Source organism: Ascaphus truei, chromosome 21 (assembly GCF_040206685.1).
Source record: "Ascaphus truei isolate aAscTru1 chromosome 21, aAscTru1.hap1, whole genome shotgun sequence".
Taxonomy (NCBI): domain Eukaryota; kingdom Metazoa; phylum Chordata; class Amphibia; order Anura; family Ascaphidae; genus Ascaphus; species Ascaphus truei.
The window spans coordinates 1,067,330-1,092,206 of NC_134503.1; the positions used below are offsets into that span (position 1 = coordinate 1,067,330).

Sequence of the window (24,877 nt, forward strand, 5' to 3'; positions counted from 1 at the left end):
TCTAAATGGTTGCTATAGCAACCCAAGGAATCGTTATACATTAAAATGGAATAAAGAAACAAAATTATGCAGTAGATATTAATCCAATACTACACAACCGATGGATGATATAGAGATGATATATAGATCTATATCTACACAGATATACACCACAGGAATTTGAATAAAATGCTGCTTTAATGCAACTTTTTTGCTTTGGTCTCCATTCACTTAGTCTGCCTTCCATTACACCTTCACTGCCGGAGGAAATACAGTGAATGAAATGACGCTATATAGGGTGTCCCCGAAATGCTGAGTGCTATTACAGGCAGCTCAGCTATTTTCACATCTCGTGAGCCATGCAACAGTACGAATTAAATCTACAGATGATTGCTATTAGGATACAATTTACATCATTGGAAACAAAGTAAACGGAATAAAACGATTACCGCCACTTACGGGCACAGATGGTCCGGGGACAGGCGTGGATTGCGTTACAGTTGTCAGAGCCCTGGTGGCAGTGGATGGCACAGGTGAGGGAGCTGGAGAGGAGGATGCCGCAGGCATTGTAGTTACTGGGGAGGCAGAGGGTGCAGGGATGCTGCTGCAGCTTGGTGCAGGACTCTCAGCAGGGGTCGTGTCCTGCTCTCCTTGTCCATTGGCAGCTGGAACCTGATCTATAGATCGACAGGAAACGATCAGACATTTACATAGGAACAAACACTGTCCTAGGACAGAACAATGAAAGCAGCATGGGGTAAGATTGATGAACATAAAAAAATGCCAGGTGCACTCAAACATAAGACTATATGAACACACACACACACACACACACACACACACACACACACGGCCGCTGTCGAATGCTAACCTGCGCAGTGTCCACCGGTCTTCTCTGTCTATCTTTAAAAGCACATTTTTCTACTGCAGCACTATTCAAAATGGCTCTGTGGTGATATGGACGCCACGTTGCCATGGTAACAGGACACTGCGAGCATGGGGGTTATTGTAACAAAAGAGATTTAAATAAAGTTTCATTCCTCAATACAGGACCTTTATTGGGGTGGTGTCAACACACAGGCCTATAGTGAGGAACAAAACTTTGGATCTCCTTTGTTATAACACATTGTTTTGTAGTTATGAATATATTGTAGAAAATAAACCACTAGTTGCACTCTATGTTTATTTTACAGGTATCGTTCGGACAAATAGTCCCTGCATATGTAATGGTACATGAGGATATGTAATGGTACATGAGGATAGGTATATAGAGTACAGGGTGGGTATATATGTAATGGTACATGAGGATAGGTATATAGAGTACAGGGTGGGTATATATGTAATGGTACATGAGGATAGGTATATAGAGTACAGGGTGGGTATATATGTAATGGTACATGAGGATAGGTATATAGAATACAGGGTGGGTATATATGTAATGGTACATGAGGATAGGTATATAGAGTACAGGGTGGGTATATATGTAATGGTACATGAGGATAGGTATATAGAATACAGGGTGGGTATATATGTAATGGTACATGAGGATAGGTACTGTATATAGAATACAGGGTGGGTATATATGTAATGGTACATGAGGATAGGTACTGTATATAGAATACAGGGTGGGTATATATGTAATGGTACATGAGGATAAGTATATAGAGTACAGGGTGGGTATATATGTAATGGTACATGAGGATAGGTATATAGAATACAGGGTGGGTATACATGTAATGGTACATGAGGATAGGTATATAGAATACAGGGTGGGTATATATGTAATGGTACATGAGGATAGGTATATAGAATACAGGGTGGGTATATATGTAATGGTACATGAGGATAGGTATATAGAATACAGGGTGGGTATATATGTAATGGTACATGAGGATAGGTATATAGAATACAGGGTGGGTATATATGTAATGGTACATGAGGATAGGTATATAGAATACAGGGTGGGTATATATGTAATGGTACATGAGGATAGGTACTGTATATAGAATACAGGGTGGGTATATATGTAATGGTGCATGAGGATAGGTACTGTATATAGAATACAGGGTGGGTATATATGTAATGGTACATGAGGATAGGTATATAGAATACAGGGTGGGTATATATGTAATGGTACATGAGGATAGGTATATAGAATACAGGGTGGGTATATATGTAATGGTACATGAGGATGGGTATATAGAATACTGGGTGGGTATATATGTAATGGTACATGAGGATAGGTATATAGAATACAGGGTGGGTATACATGTAATGGTACATGAGGATAGGTATATAGAATACAGGGTGGGTATATATGTAATGGTACATGAGGATAGGTACTGTATATAGAATACAGGGTGGGTATATATGTAATGGTGCATGAGGATAGGTATATAGAATACATGGTGGGTATATATGTAATGGTACATGAGGATAGGTATATAGAATACAGGGTGGGTATATATGTAATGGTACATGAGGATAGGTATATAGAATACAGGGTGGGTATACATGTAATGGTACATGAGGATAGGTATATAGAATACAGGGTGGGTATACATGTAATGGTACATGAGGATAGGTATATAGAATACAGGGTGGGTATATATGTAATGGTACATGAGGATAGGTATATAGAATACTGGGTGGGTATATATGTAATGGTACATGAGGATAGGTATATAGAATACAGGGTGGGTATACATGTAATGGTACATGAGGATAGGTATATAGAATACAGGGTGGGTATATATGTAATGGTACATGAGGATAGGTATATAGAATACAGGGTGGGTATATATGTAATGGTACATGAGGATAGGTATATAGAATACAGGGTGGGTATATATGTAATGGTACATGAGGATAGGTATATAGAATACAGGGTGGGTATATATGTAATGGTACATGAGGATAGGTATATAGAATACAGGGTGGGTATATATGTAATGGTACATGAGGATAGGTACTGTATATAGAATACAGGGTGGGTATATATGTAATGGTGCATGAGGATAGGTACTGTATATAGAATACAGGGTGGGTATATATGTAATGGTACATGAGGATAGGTATATAGAATACAGGGTGGGTATATATGTAATGGTACATGAGGATAGGTATATAGAATACAGGGTGGGTATATATGTAATGGTACATGAGGATGGGTATATAGAATACTGGGTGGGTATATATGTAATGGTACATGAGGATAGGTATATAGAATACAGGGTGGGTATACATGTAATGGTACATGAGGATAGGTATATAGAATACAGGGTGGGTATATATGTAATGGTACATGAGGATAGGTATATAGAATACAGGGTGGGTATATATGTAATGGTACATGAGGATAGGTATATAGAATACTGGGTGGGTATATATGTAATGGTACATGAGGATAGGTATATAGAATACTGGGTGGGTATACATGTAATGGTACATGAGGATAGGTATATAGAATACAGGGTGGGTATATATGTAATGGTACATGAGGATAGGTATATAGAATACAGGGTGGGTATATATGTAATGGTACATGAGGATAGGTATATAGAATACTGGGTGGGTATATATGTAATGGTACATATATTGAGAATATGCAGGGACTATTTGTCCGAACGATACCTGTAAAATAAACAGAGTGCAACTAGTGGAGGAATCATTTGGGATCTTCTTTTGACCCACCCTGTATTGTTTTGTAGTTACCTGCGATGTGCTGCTTCTTTCTTTACTCTGAGCCCTGGTTTGGGGAATGTATAACTAAGCATTATGTTCTGTGAATTTGCCATTATTTGCCAATGGCTTTACAGGAAGGCCCCGCTCATACGGCGAATTCCAGTCTATGGCGCCGACACAAAGCGAAAACCGCTGTAAAGCAGAACCGCCGATTTTCGGTGTCTCCTACCCTTCATGCGCTGACATGGCGGCCCCCTTCTCGGTACCGCTGTATTGGCGGATCATCGAGAAGCGGGGCCCTACTGTATTAGTGGTGCCATGTGTGCGCATATACAAATAAAAGATATTGCAATCAAGAATCACCTTACAAATCGTAAGGAGAATTAGTTGGGTTAAATGAGACCGTTTCCTTGCACTCCTGCACACTGACGTTCCTGGGGGTAGGAACTGTTCAACAAAAGATTGTATCCTCATTGCAGCAGACATTTTACACAGAATAAATAAAAATCATGTATTCTCTCGATTTCTTTAAAGAAACGGCTTTTAGAGTGCACAGGAAGCAGCTTTGGTTATATAAAGTGGACAAATACAGCTCTCTGAATGTGAAACATCAAGTACCACAGATGTGGAAAGTAGAAACTGGAAGCTGCCATTTTTAGGTCCCAGCCTTATCCGCTGTCAATGGCCCATCGGTACCAAGTAGTGTTATTTCAGAAGACACCTTACAGCCCATTCACTGGAAGGGGTCTTCTGGCACTGGAATATGGCTGGGCCAATATCTCTATACATGATACAGGCCAGTACCTCACTGGAAAGCCGAAGATGCCACACGGAAACTTATTTACTCTTGAGAAAAACAAAGCCATGTTAAGAGACAGTCATATAAAGGTCATTCCCTCCCCACCCCCAATCTTACCTTGATTGTTTCCAAAGCTGGCTGTGACTGTGGTGGCCGTGTGGGTTGTTCCAGTCTCGTGTGTCTCACAGGGAGGGTTGGAGCAGACCTGCTCGGTGGGAGGAGCAGGAGGCTGGCTGCCTCCTAGGCTAGACGTGGCTATTGTTGCAGTGTTGGTGGTGTTCGTCTCATGGGTCTCACAAGGCGGGTTGGAGCATACTTGCTGCGCCAGGCCGGTGGGTTGTGCGTCTGCGGATACAGTCGTGGTGTTTCCTGTAGAAGTTGTCTGGTGCACCTCGCATGTTGGGTCACCGGGTGCATTTTGTACATTTTCAGCCTGATCTGTGCCAATGTTGGATCTGGCGGTGGTTGGGGTGTTCGTGGTGCCAGTCTCGTGGGTCTCGCACGGTGGGTTAGAACACGTTACCTGTGCATTCTCAGTCTGGTTGGCTCCCACAATTGTTCCAGTCGTCCCACTGTTAGACTGTTCGGTGTTGGATTCAGCAGACACGGTCATGGTGGTGCGTGTGGAACTTGCCTGGTGGGTCTCGCAGGGAGACTCACTAGCCGACCTCTCTGTGTTCTCAGAGGACCCAGAACTGATGTTCGATTTGGCTGTTGTAGCAGTGTGAGTGGTACCTGTCGCAAGGGTCTCACGTTGGCGACTGGAACACACTGCCGCGGCACGTCCAAGCAGTGCCGATTCGCCGCCAGCGCTCACCGCAGCACCGTGTTCTACCTCAATAAGGTTGGACGAATCAGAACCAAAATCTACACTCACAGACATGGTGGTTTTGGTGGAGATAGTTTGGAGCGTCTCGCATGGCGGATTGTTTGGTGTCCTCTGTATATTCTCCGATGGCCCTGTGCCAATGTTAGATCTAGCTGTGGTTGAGGTGTGAGTGGTGCCAGTTTCGTGGGTCTCAGATTGAGGGTGAGAGTACAAACTGCCAACGTTACCAGGCTGGTTGGTTCCCATGTTGGCTGTGGCTGTTGTGGTGGTGTTGGTTGGGTTGGTCTCGTGTGTTTCACATGGTGGGTTGGAGCAGACTTGTTCTAACTTTTCGGTCAGTCCACTGGACAACTCTGGTGCCGCAGTCATGGTGGTGCGTGTGGAGGATGTCTGTAGGGTCTCACACGGGGGGTTAATTGGTGTCCTCTGTAGGTTTTCAGGCTGTTCGCCACCCATATTTGATGTAGCCGTTGTCGCTGTTGCAGTGGTTCCGGTTTCATGAGTTTCGCACGGTGGGTTGGAACACACTCTCGTCACACTCCCTGTCTGCCCGCCGCCGATATTTGACATGGCTGTGGTTGCAGTTTGAGTGGTTCCAGTCTCGTGTGTCTCGCACGGAGGATTGGAGCAAACTCTTGTCACGATTCCTGTCTGGCCACTTACAATGTTGGCCATGGCTGTGGTTGCGGTTTGGGTAGTACCAGTTTCATGAGTTTCACATGGGGGGTTGGAGCACACACGCACAATGCTCCCGTTTGCCTGTCCCAATGCAGTTGCTACAAATGTGCCAGGCTCCTGACCTTCACATACAAACTGCAGAGTGCCTCCCGGCTGCTGGACAAGGCTGCTGAGGTTCACAAGAGTCGTGGTGGCCGTATTTGTAGTTCCAGTCTCGTGAGTCTCACAAGGTGGGTTGGAGCACACCAACGTGACTGTGCCAGGCGGCTGGTCCCCCTGACCAGACTCTGCTATAGTTACGGTAGTCGTGGGCTGCTCTGTGGTTGGAGAAGCCAGGATGGACACCGGAAGATCATGAATGGGCTGGGCCTCAACCCCACTTGGGGTGGTGATTAAAGTCACTTGGGTCGGCTGCGAGATTGGGTGGGAAATGGGCTGCAATACAGGTACAAAAAAAATAATTAATGTCACACTTCCAAGCAAAGGACCACATAAGAAAATAAAACACCCGAGCCATCTCCACCCAGGTTCTTTTAAATAAAGACGTTAATTACGTTTTTTTTCCCCATGGGCTGTGTGTAACATTCCTGAAACTATAGTACAAAACTATTACCATTGTATACATGGTAATTCGCCCTATTGCTGTCAGATGGGCGAGCAAAGTATTTATTTATTTATAAAATATTTTACCAGGAAGTAATACATTGAGAGTTACCTCTCGTTTTCAAGTATGTCCTGGGCACAGAGTAAAACAAATAATACATGGTTACAAATACAGTTACATAATGAGCAGGGTATACATTATATACAAGACATTGCGTGCACAGTTAAAGAAAATATATATTATGGGCGTATGAAACAGTTACAGACCAGATTAAAGTGTGAGACAGCCTTAGATTTGAAAGAACTTAAACTGGTGGTGGATATGAGAATCTCTGGTAGGTTGTTCCAGTTTTGGGGTGCACGGAAGGAGAAGGAGGAACGGCCGGATACTTTGTTGAGCCGTGGGACCATGAATAGTCTTTTGGAGTCTGATCTCAGGTGATAAGTGCTGCAAGTGGTAGGGGTGAGGAGCTTGTTCAGATAGGCGGGTAGCTTGCCCAGAAAGTATTTGAGGGTGAGACAGGAAAGGTGAACTTTGCGCCTAGACTCTAGTGATGACCAATCTAGTTCTTTGAGCATTTCGCAGTGATGTGTGTTATAGTTGCATTGGAGAACAAAAGTATAAAGCCAACCACCAAGGTTGCACAGTGCTGCAAATACCTAGAACTATAGAAATGTTGTGAGCTGCTAAGTATGCAGGTAACACACTTTGTATGCCCATTGTATTTGAGTACGACAGCAGAAAACACATCCCACTAAACAATGAAGAAATTTCCTGTGACATAAAGGAGACATGGCAATACCTGCATGGTGATTGTTGGGGTAGTCAGTCCAGACGCCATAGTGAGGGACGTTTGTGCTGCAGACATGGTGATGGCTCTGGGGTTAATAACCTGGCTGGACAGGGTGGCGATGGTACCCAAGGTGTTAATGGGAGTTGCAAGAGAAGCGTTTGTGTTATGAATCCCAGCTCCAGCCAGACTTGATGACATGGTTCCTGTGACTGTGCCAAGAGTGGTGACCCCTGCTCAAGAGAATCGGAAAGTAAAAGATATGATCTGTGGTTATTACAGCAAGCTCCTAACAAAAGGAATACGGGATGTCAGACAACAGGTGTCTGCAAAAACGTTGCCGTCTCTGGGGAGCATCTGCATATACATGCAAACTCCACAGCAATAATGACAAAAGAAAAGCCACCTGTATGCAATTCCTTCCCACCACGTCCACGGCTGATCCATCTCGCTCCCTGCATCCCCGAGCTCTTTGATTATCAGTGATATAACTATTACATTATGCTAGATCTGCAGAGCAACAATCATTTACCTGTGGTCCCTTTCATTACAAGCGTCGTGACTGTAGGTTTGACTGCTGATACCGTGACCGGGGTGACTAGCCTCATGCCACCCATGGGGACAGTGCGGAGGATGGTGCCAGGCTGGCCTGGAGCCCCCTTTAACACCACCTGCAACAACAATTATAAATAAATGGAAGGAGCAGAGGACACAGAATTTAATAAAATGCAAAGTAATGACACAGGATGATAAACAGTCTCAAGTTCTGGACACATCGTGCCCTGGGTACAGACCTGCGTTAGCCCCTGCTGACCATGTGCTCCCAGTTTAGGCACAGCTGTGATTATTTTGGCTGGAGTTCCTGTGCCAGAAGTCACCATTTTGGTTGTGAATAAGGTAATTGGTGACTTTAGCCCAGAAGTGCTAGTAACACCTGCAGCATAATGAAATAAATACAAGTTAGTTAAAGACGTGATTATACAATTTATTTACATGTCCCATATAACTTTTTTATACTGAAACTTCATATTATATACATGTTCTGCATATTGCACATAATCTATCCCGCACCCTAAACCAGGGGTATGCAAAGTTTTTAACCTGCGCCCCCCCTCCCCCTCGGTTCCGGCATCAAATGGTGTCACGGGAACCCTTGTGGTGTCATTTGATGCCGGTTAACATGGCGACGAAGATCAGGTAGGAGAAGCTGCAGAGGCCTCGCGCGCTCCCCCTGTAGCCGCCGCGCCCCCCCCTGGAAAGTCTCCCGGCCCCCCTGGGGGGGCACCCCTGCCCTAAATCACACGCAGATAAGTACAGACCCCCACTTTACACAAGAAGCTACCTGTAGCCCCCGCCTGTGTGATGATGGCAGACATGGGGATGGTTTTGATGATGGTGGTGGTCCCAGGCTTGGTGGTGTTTGGAGAAACGCTACTGATCCCCAGGATGGTAGGTTTGGTGCCGGTGCCGCCAGCTTGCGTGGTGGTGATTATAGTTGCGGGTTTTCCATCAGCGGATGTCACCAGCTTCAAGATTGTTCCTGCAGGGAGGGGCCCTTTGGTCTGGGTAAGGGGGAAGGAAAGATGCATTAACAGGGGGGGGGGGGGGGGGGAGGGGGAGAAACAACTCTTCCCGTTATTAACTTCCCTTAAATAGTCTGAATAGTCTACTCTTATTTTGCATTAAATTAAATATTTTCAATGCCACTGGGTCATTTCTACAACACACAGGTGAAAGAGTTTTAGGAATATCTGTAATATCAAACGTTGCCATTTATTCTAAACACAGTGACAGAAGTGCAGGGGTCAGTGACAGAAGTGCAGGGGTCAGTGACAGAAGTGCAGGGGTCAGTGACAGAAGTGCAGGGGTCAGTGACAGAAGTGCAGGGGTCAGTGACAGAAGTGCAGGGGTCAGTGACAGAAGTGCAGGGGTCAGTGACAGAAGTGCAGGGGTCAGTGACAGAAGTGCAGGGGTCAGTGACAGAAGTGCAGGGGTCAGTGACAGAAGTGCAGGGGTCAGTGACAGAAGTGCAGGGGTCAGTGACAGAAGTGCAGGGGTCAGTGACAGAAGTGCAGGGGTCTGCCCCAGAGCGCCTCTCACCTGTATGATCTGCGTTAAAGGCCCAGAAGACGCCTGCCCTGTGATCGCAGAGCTCTGCGCGGGTTTGGTTTGGACGACAGACATCATTTTACCCAGATTGGAAATCTAGGAGAGAAATGCATGTATAATAAGTAAATAAGATCAGGCGTCTTGTGGTTACAGTAGGGGGACGACCTTAAAAAAGGAGTAATCCTGCCTACAATGTTTTTTTTTTGTGATCATCTTACCTGAAAGGTGACACCCCCCTGGTTTTGGAGCAGTGATCCCAGGGTTGACCAGGCAAATTGAGAACCAATATGGCCCCCGGGGTCAGGGCTTGCTCCGGCAGCCAATAGAAAAAAAAAGAGATGACGTTGCAGCTTTCTATTGGGTGACCCCGGTGGCCATGTACGTAATCAACTGCCATATATGTAGTATTGTGGCTCAAACCAGGCATACACCTCCTCCCACCTCCCCCCCTACACAAAACAGGCCCCCTTCTCCAACCCCCCCCCCCACCCAGACACCAGGGAGAACCCTCGGTGAGTACCCACGGACCTCCTCCACCCCTCCCCCGTTTAGGCAAACTACAAATGTTAAAATAAGTTGATAGGCAGGATTGCGGCTTTGCCAGAAGTATTACTCCGTGCCGGTACCTTCCCCGATATTAGCACAGTTTCAGTGCTCCTCCAAGCCTGATGCTCTACCGGTGCTAACCATATATGCATATACCAGTGCACCTAAACCCCCTCCGGTCATTGCAAGTTCCCAGACATCCCAACTTACCAGGGTGCTGCCCCCAGGGACAGAAATTGGACTTTTCACCAGAGTGATGGTCTTTGTGACTCCTCCTACCACTGTGGTTACAACTTGGGCTTGTTGGGCTACGGTCACAGTGCCCGACTTGTGCACTGTGATGATAGGACGCGTCTGCGTGTTGGCAGCAGAGGCGACAGAGGTGCCCACCTGTGCTGCTGCGGTTTTCAGCATGCGTGTGGCTGGGTTACTGACCTGTATACAGAGGAAGTGTGGTAAATCTTCAGAGGAAAAGCAAAGGCTGTACCGGGAGGTACGACTGCCCTGGCACGGTGAATGGACATATGGTCATCAAAATACCCAAATGTAAAAAAATAACCACAAGATCTAATGAACAACCAATAAACTCAAGACTATAAGGTCAAGAGATCGCCCATCCCCTCAATATCCAACTGACACCCCCTCTTTCCACCATAAGACATCTTAAACCCACCTCTGTAACGCAGCACATGGGTAGTTCCGCTAGCTGATACCATTTATATAGCGTCCTTATCCAGGGCGCTGTCCATTAGTTAGTACAGACACAATCTATGATCTCATATGTACTGATCTTGGTCCCTTGCAGACACTTATCAGAACACCCTCCTACTGCCTCCAAGTTCTCCCCTCTTACCACTTGGATTGTAAGCTCTTCGGGGCAGGGACCCCTTTTCCTAGTGTTACTTTGATGTTTTAAAGCCCTTGTTCCATTATGTGTTATATTATGTCATAATAATTACTGCTGTGAAGCCCTATGTACATAGACGAGATATATATCTATCTCCGGACAGACCTGCAGAGTGCGGTATTACTTACCATGAGCGGTGAGGCTGCCACTTTCATAGAAGTGGGTAGTGTGGTGGCCCCAGACATTGTGACAGATTTTACCATGGTAGTTCCAGCAGGGACACTGAGCATAGTGGGGGCAGAGGAGGGCGGGATCTTCTGTGTGGCGGCCGCAGCTGCAGCAAGAGCTGCCATGCCACTCATCTGCGGACTGCTGCCGATGGTCTGAGGAGAATCACCCAAACATGAGAGAGAGGGGGGGGGGGGGGGAAGGGAATCAGGAATTAGGCTCAATATGGCACAAAACCGGAGCATTTGCAGAAAATATATTGAGCAGTCAGCAGAAATGTTGAAGCGATTGTGAAAGACTGTAGAAGCACTAAAATGGTGAGAGGTTCTACTTCACCTACTACACAACATATGCAGGCACCCACCCCGCAATATATCCTGTTCCGATGCTGCGACGCAGTCCTCGCTATGTAGTGGATGAGATGCTTATATACTTACAGCACCCTGAGTGCTCTGGGCCGGCACCACCATGCGCACGCCAGGAGGGAGCGAAGTCATGGTGATGGGAGATTTGCCAATCTGGTTGGCTGGCCGAACGGTCACTAGAGGGGCGCTCACGGTGGACTGGGGACCTCCAACTTTCAGGACAGCTACAAAAAGGAGAAATTAGACAAAGCACATGCGTCAGAGCAGAGACCAGCTGGGTAATGTAACATCCAACTCTCAGCAAGCCGCTTACCCTGAGTGCGAAGAGCAGCAGACACCGGCAATGGGCTCCCTGGCATAGTAGGCAAGACCTGGATTGTGGCTGTGGTAGGGGGCAGAGAGGTAGCCTGCGGCAGGAGGGTGATGCCAGTGTGGGCGACTGGTTGTACTACTGGGGCTGCTGCTGCAGGAGCAGGGCTCTTGGGCGGATTGACTGGCACAGACGGGACTGGATTGGCGGGCGACATGGCTGCCGTGGCAGCTGGGATGTCGTACTTCTGTAGCTGCAGCAAGTAGCTGTCTGCGGTGGATACTGCGCCCCAGCTCACCTCCAAGGAGTTGGTGTTTGCTCTCACTAGCTGGACACGGGCCGGTGCGGGAGGCTTCTCTGTGCACAGTGAATGACGAGAGAGAAATTATAGAAGAGAATAAAACAGCTTCACCTTTCTCCTATCTGGACATCTCCAAAGTGGCAGCTCCTGTCACCAAGGGCGTAAGCAGCAATCTGTATGTCACTGACCTGTCTCGAGGTACCATAGGTCCTTGCAGCACACCTGGTTGTTCCAGGCTTTGCGATAGCCATCCCGACCACTCCATATGTAGAGACGAGTATTGATGGCCACAGCACAGTGTCCGGCACGAGCCCGCGGAATGTTGTCTTCCAGCGTATCCATAACGATATGCTCCCAGACCATCGAGTCTGCAGGGAAAGACGGGCGACATGTTATGGGCTCACCTGCCACTAATAGGGCCATGGTACTTGAACAAACCCATCACTGGCTTGTTAATGCCCACATATAGTTCCTAAATGGCTGCTCTCAAACAACGTTTGGACACGGAATGGAAGCACTTACCTAGGTTTAGACAAGCCAATGTGTTTGTGCATTTCCATTCCTTCTCATGGGTGGCTACTTTAACATCATCCATTACTAGAGGCACCCAGCCCCCAAAGACGTACATCCTGGGAGATAAAGCAAAAAGAAGCAATCCCACCGTGATCATAACAGGTTTACCGCAAAACTGCACACTTTTGGCTTTGCGACAGGTGTATGAGTGACATTTTAGGTTTATGAGAATGGCCACAGAGAGCATGTATGGCATGAAAACGTACTTGTTGTTGATGGTTGTGGCTGAGTGAAGACTTCGAGGGAGAGGGGCAATACCATTGAGATTGGGTTTATTCCATGTCAGCGTTTCTGCAGAAAGAAGAGAGAGTTAGATTTGCTTTACCAGAGGACATGATACCATTATCTGGGCACGGGAAGTATTACACGGGCGTCTATACAATCAGTGTATATAATGGTTAAAATTTGTGCAGGGTAGGATGATTGTAATAATGTTGAAGTTTGTATTAAGCTCACACACACACACACACACACACACACACACACACACACACACACACACACACACACACACACACACACACACACACACACACACACACACACACACACACACACACTTTTATTTCCATGCCTTGCAGTTTGATCAAACATTGCTTCTTCTAGCAGAATAAACCGGAGAACTGGCCAAGCCAAAGCGAGACCAAATAATGCAGATTCCATCTTACCGATATCCAATATCCAAAGGTCTCCGAGTCGGCAGCCACTCATCCCTCCATATATCACCAGGCGAGACTTCTTGTTGTCCTTATCTGTGTACACAACGGCTGTGTGGGACTCCCGGGGAGGGGGCAGTATGCCATAAGTGATGGGGATATCCCAGGCCACCACTCCAGAGCCAGGGCGCAGCTCCAAGACGTACAGATCATTTAGATACCTGAGGAGGACACATGTCAGAGGCGTCACAAAGCGGGAGTTGGACAGATCGATAGGATTGAATAAATAGGGCAGCACCGACCTGCATGAAACAAGCTATCGCCATTCTAGGTACTGCGATGAGTAGTGAGTGTTACAATAAAGATGTACAGTCTATAAGTAGCTAAGTTATAAACACAAACCTAACATTTGTCAGCATTAAATGCTTTGGCTGGAACTCCATTCACACCACATTTCCCCAATACATTGTGCACAGATCTGCAGAAGGAAAACCTGAACTAATTCACATTAGAGCGCTCAGTATGCCCCAGTTACCTGGGAATGTTGTTTTTGGGGTCCTCGCTGTCGTTGGCCAGACCACCAAAGAGGTAACACTTGCTGCCCACCAGCGAGAAGCTGTGCCCAAGCCGTGGACATGGCGGTGGGCCATTTTTGGGGGCTTTTGCCTTCAGTCTTTTCCATTCCCATCTGCTTGCCTAGACAAGAAAGCAAAAGGAGAGAGTCAGACGCCATGTTTCTTTAGAATAAAACCCAGATAGTGCACAATGTTTGTTAAGAAGTGATGGTACTTTTTACATATCAATTAGTACAAACGGCTCATGTAAAATGACACCTGTTTTTAATTTTGTACATTGATGGCGATAGATATATAGATATAGATATATATATATAGATATAGATATATATATATCTATATAGATATATATATCTATATATATATAGTGAAAGCCCCCCAAACTATTAAGAGCGCCTGTCTCAAACTTCAAATACCCCATGTGCTTCAACACATTTAAATAAAAATATAATAACACAAAGGAGACACAGGCGGTCACATGAGGTACTTCTAACACAGGCTAATAAAAAGCTTGAATACTTTGCCGGTGTTAAAGCTGCAGTCCAAGCAATATCCTACATGTGTGTTTTTATAATAAATCCGTTGTGTACTATGAGAAAAGACTTATAGCATTAAAAAAAACATTTTTAAATGAGACATTTTTAATGTTTCTAATGTAGGAAGCATTTTTGTTTCTATAGAAACCATTTCCAAAGTCACAGCCCCTTCCCCTTCCGATAGGCTGTGGCTCTCGAACCCCGCCCTCTCTAGCAGTGCACCACTTGTAGCTAGTAACTGCTCAGTCACATGATATTGCTGGACTACATTCCCCACAATGCTGTGCAAGACCTGAATTAAATAACTGAGCAAGTGATCTATTACAGGAGAACGGATCGATCTGCAGCTTAGCTAATCACTTGTCAGTGTGCAGATTGTATTCATGCGCATATTGAATTGAAAAAATATATATATTTTTAAACGGCAGCTTAAACTGAAGCTTTAAGACAAGGCCTTTAGGCCCGTGTTGTTTCTTCTCAATGCTACCCACACAAAGCGGCACAGTAGTTAACCTTAGTAAGCAGTGCCATGAAGGCAGGAGACTTCGCACAACATTATCCACACATTTAAGTGATACATCTCTACCATTTTTATGACAAAACAAAGCGGCACTAAAACAACACGTGTTGATTCTGAGCCAGAAAGCTGCAGATTAAGTAGTAAGCAGCGACGTACCTGCAGCTCATACAGGTCATTGCTGTACTTCCCGTACTCCACCATTCCTCCGAACACCATTAAGCGGGTCCCATCACAGACAAAGCCATAGGCAGCACAGCCGGGGGGAATGTCTCCTCTCACTGCTGGAATGAACCACTGGTTGGTTGCTGAAATAAGAAATTGATACAGTAAAAACACTGTTACAGGAAGGTAAACCTGCTTGTGTATAATCATTGGTTTACACCTCCAACCACCAGCTCAAAATCGATTCAATTATAATACAAGTATACAAAGAACTGAGCAAAGAATCCGAATTCATGATATTGGACTGTAACAATGCTACAACATGAACAGCAAAAAATGCCACCCAAGCAGCAGTATCCCCAAACCTGTAATGCACATATACCATTTAAACAAGCTGCACACACTGGATCGCTATGTATACTTGGAAGCAAGCGTTACTTAACATATACTACTGGGCAAACAGACCACGTATACAACAGTACACACAGCGCAATAGAGATAGATATAGATATATATATATATATAGATATCTCAACACACACACACAGTATATATATATATATATATATATATATATATAAAAAAAAACAGTACATACAGCGCGTACACACACACTGTATAACCGCGCCCACAACACACCATGTATATAAGAGTACACACAGATCTCACACAATGTATACAATAGTGTGCACACACAGTACCTACAGCCTCTCTACACAATCACCGACCTTGCAAAAAAAAAAAAAAATACAAAAAAAATAAAGAAGAGAAACACATCACCACACAAAAATCATCTATAAAATCTAACTATGAACTCCATCACGTCAAAAAAAGAAATATCCTCTAGAGAAACTTTACTTTAAGCCATCAATAACACTTTAGCCCCTCTGAAACTTGTTGTAGCTTGGCACTTAGAAATAAACAAGTAAGCTCAGTCACAGACCTGGTGACGTATAGTACAAATTCATAACCGCTTTCATTTCATTACTTAAATGAGTTGCGAGCCACATTCATTAAAATAGTCAGCACTTAAATCACCCTCCTCATTACCAGCTCTCCCACCCCAAAACAACCGAATTAAAAAAAAAAAACATTATAACGAGCGCATGGATCTCTAGAAGGGGAGAAATTATGTTTAAAGTGTACTCTGAGATTTATCATTATAATAAGTAAAAAGGAGTGTACCGCAAGCAGATAAAGAAAAAAATAGCAATTTAAGAACGGCTGAATGTGTACTCTGGGAAAAGTTAGTATTCTTTATTCCACGTTTTATTATCTGCCAAGTTCATTAACACAAACGTATGGCAAAGGGAACTGCACAATGATGGGAGTCCCCTGCAGCTAGCAGCACAGCGATCATAGCTGCACATCCAGAGAAACACGAGCCTGGGAGGGCGAGACTCCGCCACTGCTAGGAAAGGAATCGCTGGAGTTAATGAGAAGTTAACAGGCAAAGTGGCGGCAACTTTACAAATAACAACATTATGTGCCAATCTCTCACAACTACTTATAAGTTAACACACAAATATGTCGGTGTGTCAGACAAGATAAAAAGTTCAAAATGGGCCCTGGGGCCGGCCCAATCCACCAGAACTATGACATCAGTACCAGGGGAAATATAGTACTTTATTTTATACCATTTACAGGGAGCCTTCACTGCTTTTGTTCATTAAGGCTTATTGCGATGGGAGTTAGAGAACACCCTGTGGTAATTAAAGCACCACTTTATTTAATCTTAGCGGTTTTACAGGCAGCCTGCAGATACAGCAAAATATATTCCCATCGTGTCACGGCTATGGCCAATTTTGAGTTTAATATTTAAGGAATCAAACAAAGATCACAACTCATTGTAATCATAGCTTGTACAAAGTTTTTTTTTTAAATAATAAAAACTGGATATCTTTTCTGGAAGTGTTTTCATCTGGCGTGCGTTGCAGGAACAGGAGGCGGGTGCCCATGAGAGGTGAGAGCTGCAGCGATTTTGCTACAGACCCAGAGTGGTCACAATGAGATTTCACCTTATAAACAATATTTAGGAGACACACACACACAGACACACACACAGACACACGCACGCTCGCGCGCACGCACACACACGCACACGCACACACACACACACGATTTTCCTGAGCTTTTCAGAAAAAATCCGATTTCAGCAACTTTAGCTCATGTGGATTCTTTAAACTCCGCCCACTGCGAGCAAATACATTTTCCTATTTAAAAAAAAAACAAAAAAAACCAATGGAAATCCGATCCACGGAATATTATGTCGGATTGAACATAACGGAAACATTGGATTAGATTCTGTTTATCGGACATAGATTTTCAGGGATAGGAAAAAACCACGCGGATTTGACTTTTGGAGACTGATCCGTGGCTGGAAGGAACTGGCCAATCCGTGGCCGCTTCAAACGTCAAAGAAAAATCATAACCATCTCTACTCATAACACTGGTGCAGCCCCTAAAAACTGCAGTGCGTCCATCAAGCATAAAAGGGTCCATATGAATAGATAAGACGGGGAGAAAGGGTTAACACAATGAGAAGCAAAACTATCCTTTGTAGGAAAAGCATGAGAACCATAAGGCTGCGGTCCCAGTTAGCACTGTGGCACGCGCGCCCGGCGGGGGGAGGGGAGGGATGCCACGTCCACAGCGCTAACGCGATCTGCGGTCTTCCAGGGAGATTACGACAGGACGGGGGCGTGGCGGGATTTTTTGTGGGGGTGTGGCCTTGAACTCACGTGGCTGGTTTGCCCTCATTGGGTAAACCGCCAGCGGGGGCGTGGCCACGCCTCCGTCGCAAGTTCTAAACTCAATTTCACAGAGTTTAAAAAACCTGGCAGCACGGCGCGGCAGCACCTTCAGCGAGAAGGTGCGTACTGGGCCCATTGAGGGGCGGTGCTTATACGCACAGCGCACGCGTAGCAGTCACTGGGACCACAGCGATTATAGTGGCCACGTGCGCACCGCGAGTACAAATGTGTGTTCCTCAATGGAGGCTGCCACAGTGCGCGCTAGCGCTGCAGAGCGACCGTGCGGGCGATTTTTGAAAATAAAAATTCACTTTTTTTTTTCCGTGCAATGGCCGCGTCACGTGAGCGGTTCAGCCAATGAGGGCGAACCAGCCGGGTGATGTGTCCGCTATGCCCCCCCTTCGACTCCAGCCTCAGTGTACGTTTCGCGCAAGCGACAGGCTCGTATGATGTCAAGCGCTCCATCGCGCACAGACACTAATCGCGGCCTAATGCTTCATTGTCTCACACCTGGGCTCCTCAACTAGTCCTCCAAAGGGGCCGGATCAGAAAGCATTTACACGTACAAGGGCCACAAGCTCATTGTGGTGTTATTTTAGATACACACACCTAAAAACTATTATATTTCAACACCTTGCTAGCATGTATAACACCGATACCTACATCACCTCATCTTACAAGCGCGTGTCACTGCGAGAAACTGCACTTATCTGCCCAGGTAACGAGCATGAAATTAGCAGGGGCAGAAAGTCTAAGGGCCACTTTTGACCTGCGGGTCCCCAGTTGAAGAGTTCGGCACTACAAAGGTTTCTGGTATGGTTACAATATATTCACATCCCTGCTCACGTCACAAACCGGCTGGTGTTAAACTGAAATAGGTAGACGTATACCTTCTATAAGCACCAACAAATAGTGTCCAGTATAACATGGGGACCTATGTTCCTTGCATGCTATGGACAATATCTGCACATATTTTTATTTCAATGACCCATCAATAACTTGCTTAGACCCGTTGCCCACTTCAGTGCTAAACAATAAAAATACAAGATGTGGACTGTAATCCAGAAACTAAATATAACCACATTAAGTGACGTCACTACACTTTTGACAAGTGATACTTTAATGAAATCCGGACCCCAGCTGTTTTCAGTTTTCAGAAGATTATAAAAAAAAAACCCGGTGCCTATTATAGACACCTAATCTACTATAACTATACCGTCCCCGAAATGTGCAAGATTACCATGCCATCAGGATGCATTGTGTTAGTGCATTGCGAGTGTGTGAACTAGAGGTTTTTGTTGCATTATACAATAAAACTGGGATATGCCAAGATAAACAGTAAAAACGACTGATTATTTATTTAACCCATTGATGACAATACCACTATACAGATGCTGTAAGATGTGGATGTTTTAGCGTTTCCTACACTTATTTGTTTCATGAAAGAATATTGGAATATTTGGGGGTAATTGTATAAAATTGCCTCTACTTGCGGTATATTCAGATAGTTTCAGTATCATTTATTTTGTTCCAGAACAAACCACAAATGCATAAAAAAAAAAAAAAATACATTTGGAAACATTGAGCACCGTTGAGCAAAAATGTAAGTGTAATATTAGCTTTATTACATAAAAGCCAAAATTCTGCACAACGGGAATAAAAACAAAAACATACATCTCCTGGTCTGTCTTGGTTATAAAAGCCTTACATTTACAGCATACGCTCTCTAGGAAAGGGATGCCCTGTCCCCAATATTTACTTTATACTGTATATTATACACATGCGCTTAGTTGGCTTATTCTTCCCTGTATTATGTCTTGTATAGTACCTCTGTAAAGTGCTGTGTAAATTGTCAGCACTATATAAATATACAACACATTTACAAGAAAAACCACAAGTGACACCCGCATTATGTGCCCTACATGCATTTAAATGTAAAAATAAATAAATTAATTAATAAAAAGCCTATTTACTTGGCCAGCTAATTTGAGGAAATACAATGAATTAGCGATGACCCCAAGCACTGGAGGTTATTGAATGGGTTAATCCGCAGCTGCGGGCCTGGGGCTGCACAGCCAATCAGCATGAGGATAATGGGGGTTTCCTGCAGCACGTATAGCGAGGGAGGGACTGCAGGCGTCACATACAGCGTTTGAAAGCTGGATTTGGCGCCCAGAGAAGAGCCCCAGCTGGTGGGAGCGGAGAGCGGGCGGGATTGGTTAAATAAGGAAGGTTCATTGGCCTGTCCTTAAACTACAAGTCAGGGGAGGAGGAGGAGGAGACCTGCAGACACCAGGACATGCGCACACACACACACACACCGGCCGCTCTGTATGGGACAGCAGGGGGATTGTCTGACAGTTATTCAGGGAGGGGAGACGGGGGGGGGAAGGAGGGGAGGGGAGAGGGGGGGTGGGGGAAGGGGGGGAGGGGAGAGGGGGGGGTGGGAGACGGGGGGGAGGGGAGACGGGGGGGAGGGGAGACGGGGGGGGGAGGGGAGGTCTGCCGACACCAGGACTTGCGCACACACCGGCCGCTCTGCATGGGACAGCAGGGGGATTTTCTGACAGTTATTCAGGGAGGGGAGACGGGGGGGGGACACAGGGGGGGGGGAGACGACGGGGGGGGGGGGGTGGAGGGGAGACGGGGGGGGGGAGACGACGGGGGGGGGGGGGGGGTGGAGGGGAGACGGGGGGGGGGGTGGAGGGGAGACGGGGGGGGAGGAGAGACGGGGGTGGAGGGGGAGTGGAGACGGGGGGGGGGGAGGGGAGACGGGGGGGGGGAGGGGAGACGGGGGGGGGGAGGGGAGACGGGGGGGGGGGGGGAGACGGACGGGGGGAGACGGACGGGGGGAGAGGGGAGACGGGGGGGGGGGAGGGGAGACGGGGGGGGGAGGAGGGGAGAGGGGAGACGGGGGGGAGGGGAGACGGGGGGGGGGGAGGGGAGACGGGGAGGGGAGACGGGGGGAGGGGAGACGGGGGGAGGGGAGACGGGGGGGGAGGGGAGACGGGGGGGGGGGGGGGAGGGGAGACGGGGGGGGGGAGGAGACGGGGGGGGGGGGGGGGGGGGGAGGAGACGGGGGGGGGGGGGGGGGAGAGGAGACGGGGGGGGAGGGGAGGTCTGCAGACACCAGGACTTGCGCACACACCGGCCGCTCTGCATGGGACAGCAGGGGGATTGTCTGACAGTTATTCAGGGAGGGGAGACGGGAGGGGAGACGGGAGGGGGGGAGGAGGGGAGACGGGGGGGGGGGGGGGGGGGGGAGGAGGGGAGACGGGGGGGGGGGAGGAGGGGAGACGGGGGGGGGGGGGGGAGGAGGGGAGACGGGGGGGGGGAGGAGGGGAGACGGGGGGGGGGCAAGCAGCTGTATGGGGAAGGGGTGGGTGGGTGGGAGGAGGGGAGACGGGGGGGGGCAAGCAGCTGTATGGGGAAGGGGTGGGTGGGGCAAGCAGCTGTATGGGGAAGGGGTGGGTGGGTGGGGCGAGCAGCTGTATGGGGAAGGGGTGGGTGGGTGGGGCGAGCAGCTGTATGGGGAAGGGGTGGGTGGGTGGGGCGAGCAGCTTTATGGGGAAGGGGTGGGTGGGTGGGGCGAGCAGCTGTATGGGGAAGGGGTGGGTGGGTGGGGCGAGCAGCTGTATGGGGAAGGGGTGGGTGGGTGGGGCGAGGAGCTGTATGGGGAAGGGGTGGGTGGGTGGGGCGAGCAGCTGTATGGGGAAGGGGTGGGTGGGTGGGGCGAGCAGCTGTATGGGGAAGGGGTGGGTGGGTGGGGCGAGCAGCTGAATGGGGAAGGGGTGGGTGGGAGGGGCGAGCAGCTGAATGGGGAAGGGGTGGGTGGGTGGGGCGAGCAGCTGAATGGGGAAGGGGTGGGTGGGAGGGGCGAGCAGCTGAATGGGGAAGGGGTGGGTGGGAGGGGCGAGCAGCTGTATGGGGAAGGGGTGGGTGGGAGGGGCGAGCAGCTGTATGGGGAAGGGGTGGGTGGGAGGGGCGAGCAGCTGTATGGGGAAGGGGTGGGTGGGAGGGGCGAGCAGCTGTATGGGGAAGGGGTGGGTGGGAGGGGCGAGCAGCTGTATGGGGAAGGGGTGGGTGGGAGGGGCGAGCAGCTGTATGGGGAAGGGGTGGGTGGGAGGGGCGAGCAGCTGTATGGGGAAGGGGTGGGTGGGAGGGGCGAGCAGCTGTATGGGGAAGGGGTGGGTGGGAGGGGCGAGCAGCTGTATGGGGAAGGGGTGGGTGGGAGGGGCGAGCAGCTGTATGGGGAAGGGGTGGGTGGGAGGGGCGAGCAGCTGTATGGGGAAGGGGTGGGTGGGGCGAGCAGCTGTATGGGGAAGGGGTGGGTGGGGCGAGCAGCTGTATGGGGAAGGGGTGGGTGGGGCGAGCAGCTGTATGGGGAAGGAGGTGGGTGGGAGGGGCGAGCAGCTGTATGGGGAAGGGGTGGGTGGGAGGGGCGAGCAGCTGTATGGGGAAGGGGTGGGTGGGAGGGGCGAGCAGCTGTATGGGGAAGGGGTGGGTGGGAGGGGCGAGCAGCTGTATGGGGAAGGGGTGGGTGGGAGGGGCGAGCAGCTGTATGGGGAAGGGGTGGGTGGGAGGGGCGAGCAGCTGTATGGGGAAGGGGTGGGTGGGAGGGGCGAGCAGCTGTATGGGGAAGGGGTGGGTGGGAGGGGCGAGCAGCTGTATGGGGAAGGGGTGGGTGGGAGGGGCCAGCAGCTGTATGGGGAAGGGGTGGGTGGGAGGGGCAAGCAGCTGTATGGGGAAGGGGTGGGTGGGAGGGGCAAGCAGCTGTATGGGGAAGGGGTGGGTGGGAGGGGCAAGCAGCTGTATGGGGAAGGGGTGGGTGGGAGGGGCAAGCAGCTGTATGGGGAAGGGGTGGGTGGGAGGGGCAAGCAGCTGTATGGGGAAGGGGTGGGTGGGAGGGGCAAGCAGCTGTATGGGGAAGGGGTGGGTGGGAGGGGCAAGCAGCTGTATGGGGAAGGGGTGGGTGGGAGGGGCAAGCAGCTGTATGGGGAAGGGGTGGGTGGGAGGGGCAAGCAGCTGTATGGGGAAGGGGTGGGTGGGAGGGGCAAGCAGCTGTATGGGGAAGGGGTGGGTGGGAGGGGCAAGCAGCTGTATGGGGAAGGGGTGGGTGGGAGGGGCAAGCAGCTGTATGGGGAAGGGGTGGGTGGGAGGGGCAAGCAGCTGTATGGGGAAGGGGTGGGTGGGAGGGGCAAGCAGCTGTATGGGGAAGGGGTGGGTGGGAGGGGCAAGCAGCTGTATGGGGAAGGGGTGGGTGGGAGGGGCAAGCAGCTGTATGGGGAAGGGGTGGGTGGGAGGGGCAAGCAGCTGTATGGGGAAGGGGTGGGTGGGAGGGGCAAGCAGCTGTATGGGGAAGGGGTGGGTGGGAGGGGCAAGCAGCTGTATGGGGAAGGGGTGGGTGGGAGGGGCAAGCAGCTGTATGGGGAAGGGGTGGGTGGGAGGGGCAAGCAGCTGTATGGGGGAGGGGTGGGTGGGAGGGGCAAGCAGCTGTATGGGGAAGGGGTGGGTGGGAGGGGCAAGCAGCTGTATGGGGAAGGGGTGGGTGGGAGGGGCAAGCAGCTGTATGGGGAAGGGGTGGGTGGGAGGGGCAAGCAGCTGTATGGGGGGGGGTGGGTGGGAGGGGCGAGCAGCTGTATGGGGGGGGAGGGGCGAGCAGCTGTATGGGGGGGGGGGTGGGAGGGGCGAGCAGCTGTATGGGGGGGGGTGGGAGGGGCGAGCAGCTGTATGGGGGGGGTGGGAGGGGCGAGCAGCTGTATGGGGGGGGAGGGGCGAGCAGCTGTATGGGGGGGGGCGAGCAGCTGTATGGGGGGGGGCGAGCAGCTGTATGGGGGGGGCGAGCAGCTGTATGGGGGGGGGCGAGCAGCTGTATGGGGGGGGAGTGGGGTGGGGGGGCGAGCAGCTGTATGGGGGGGGAGTGAGGTGGGAGGCGCGAGCAGCTGTATGGGGGGGAGTGGGAGGGGCGAGCAGCTGTATGGGGGGGGGGTGGGGTGGGAGGGGCGAGCAGCTGTATGGGGGGGAGTGGGAGGGGCGAGCAGCTGTATGGGGGGGTGGGTGGGAGGGGCGAGCAGCTGTATGGGGGGTGGGGTGGGAGGGGCGAGCAGCTGTATGGGGGTGGGTGGGAGGGGCGAGCAGCTGTATGGGGGGGGGGGGGTGGGAGGGGCGAGCAGCTGTATGGGGGGGGAGGGGCGAGCAGCTGTATGGGGGGGGTGGGAGGGGCGAGCAGCTGTATGGGGGGGGGTGGGAGGGGCGAGCAGCTGTATGGGGGGGGGGTGGGAGGGGCGAGCAGCTGTATGGGGGGTGGGTGGGAGGGGCGAGCAGCTGTATGGGGGGGGGGTGGGAGGGGCGAGCAGCTGTATGGGGGGGGTGGGAGGGGCGAGCAGCTGTATGGGGGGGTGGGAGGGGCGAGCAGCTGTATGGGGGGGGGAGGGGCGAGCAGCTGTATGGGGGGGGAGGGGCGAGCAGCTGTATGGGGGGGGCGAGCAGCTGTATGGGGGGGGGGGGCGAGCAGCTGTATGGGGGGGGGCGAGCAGCTGTATGGGGGGGGGGGCGAGCAGCTGTATGGGGGGGGAGTGGGGTGGGGGGGGAGTGGGGTGGGGGGGCGAGCAGCTGTATGGGGGGGGAGTGGGGTGGGAGGGGCGAGCAGCTGTATGGGGGGGAGTGGGAGGGGCGAGAAGCTGTATGGGGGGGGAGTGGGGTGGGAGGGGCGAGCAGCTGTATGGGGGGGAGTGGGAGGGGCGAGCAGCTGTATGGGGGGGTGGGTGGGAGGGGCGAGCAGCTGTATGGGGGGTGGGGTGGGAGGGGCGAGCAGCTGTATGGGGGTGGGTGGGAGGGGCGAGCAGCTGTATGGGGGGTGGGTGGGAGGGGCGAGCAGCTGTATGGGGAAGGGGTGGGTGGGAGGGGCAAGCAGCTGTATGGGGAAGGGGTGGGTGGGAGGGGCAAGCAGCTGTATGGGGAAGGGGTGGGTGGGAGGGGCAAGCAGCTGTATGGGGAAGGGGTGGGTGGGAGGGGCAAGCAGCTGTATGGGGAA

General features: G+C 50.1%; 1 protein-coding gene across 2 annotated transcripts in view; it reads right to left on the reverse strand.

The window, feature by feature from the left end:
• HCFC1 (host cell factor C1) overlaps positions 1–24,877 on the reverse strand; it is a 40,690-nt gene that overhangs the window by 7,666 nt on the left and 8,147 nt on the right. The window contains exons 2-19 of one of the 2 annotated variants that reach the window (XM_075578329.1): positions 15,086–15,234; positions 13,834–13,994; positions 13,311–13,519; positions 12,849–12,933; positions 12,592–12,698; positions 12,258–12,437; positions 11,772–12,125; positions 11,531–11,682; positions 11,054–11,248; positions 10,228–10,453; positions 9,691–9,791; positions 9,464–9,568; positions 8,706–8,925; positions 8,158–8,297; positions 7,896–8,034; positions 7,376–7,596; positions 4,580–6,404; positions 439–656 (exon numbers count right to left, since the gene is read on the reverse strand). In XM_075578329.1, the coding sequence (XP_075434444.1) occupies positions 439–656; positions 4,580–6,404; positions 7,376–7,596; positions 7,896–8,034; positions 8,158–8,297; positions 8,706–8,925; positions 9,464–9,568; positions 9,691–9,791; positions 10,228–10,453; positions 11,054–11,248; positions 11,531–11,682; positions 11,772–12,125; positions 12,258–12,437; positions 12,592–12,698; positions 12,849–12,933; positions 13,311–13,519; positions 13,834–13,994; positions 15,086–15,234 (4,787 nt within the window). The remainder of the gene's footprint in view (positions 1–438; positions 657–4,579; positions 6,405–7,375; positions 7,597–7,895; positions 8,035–8,157; positions 8,298–8,705; positions 8,926–9,463; positions 9,569–9,690; positions 9,792–10,227; positions 10,454–11,053; positions 11,249–11,530; positions 11,683–11,771; positions 12,126–12,257; positions 12,438–12,591; positions 12,699–12,848; positions 12,934–13,310; positions 13,520–13,833; positions 13,995–15,085; positions 15,235–24,877) is intronic. The other variant, XM_075578330.1, reaches the window with a different exon arrangement.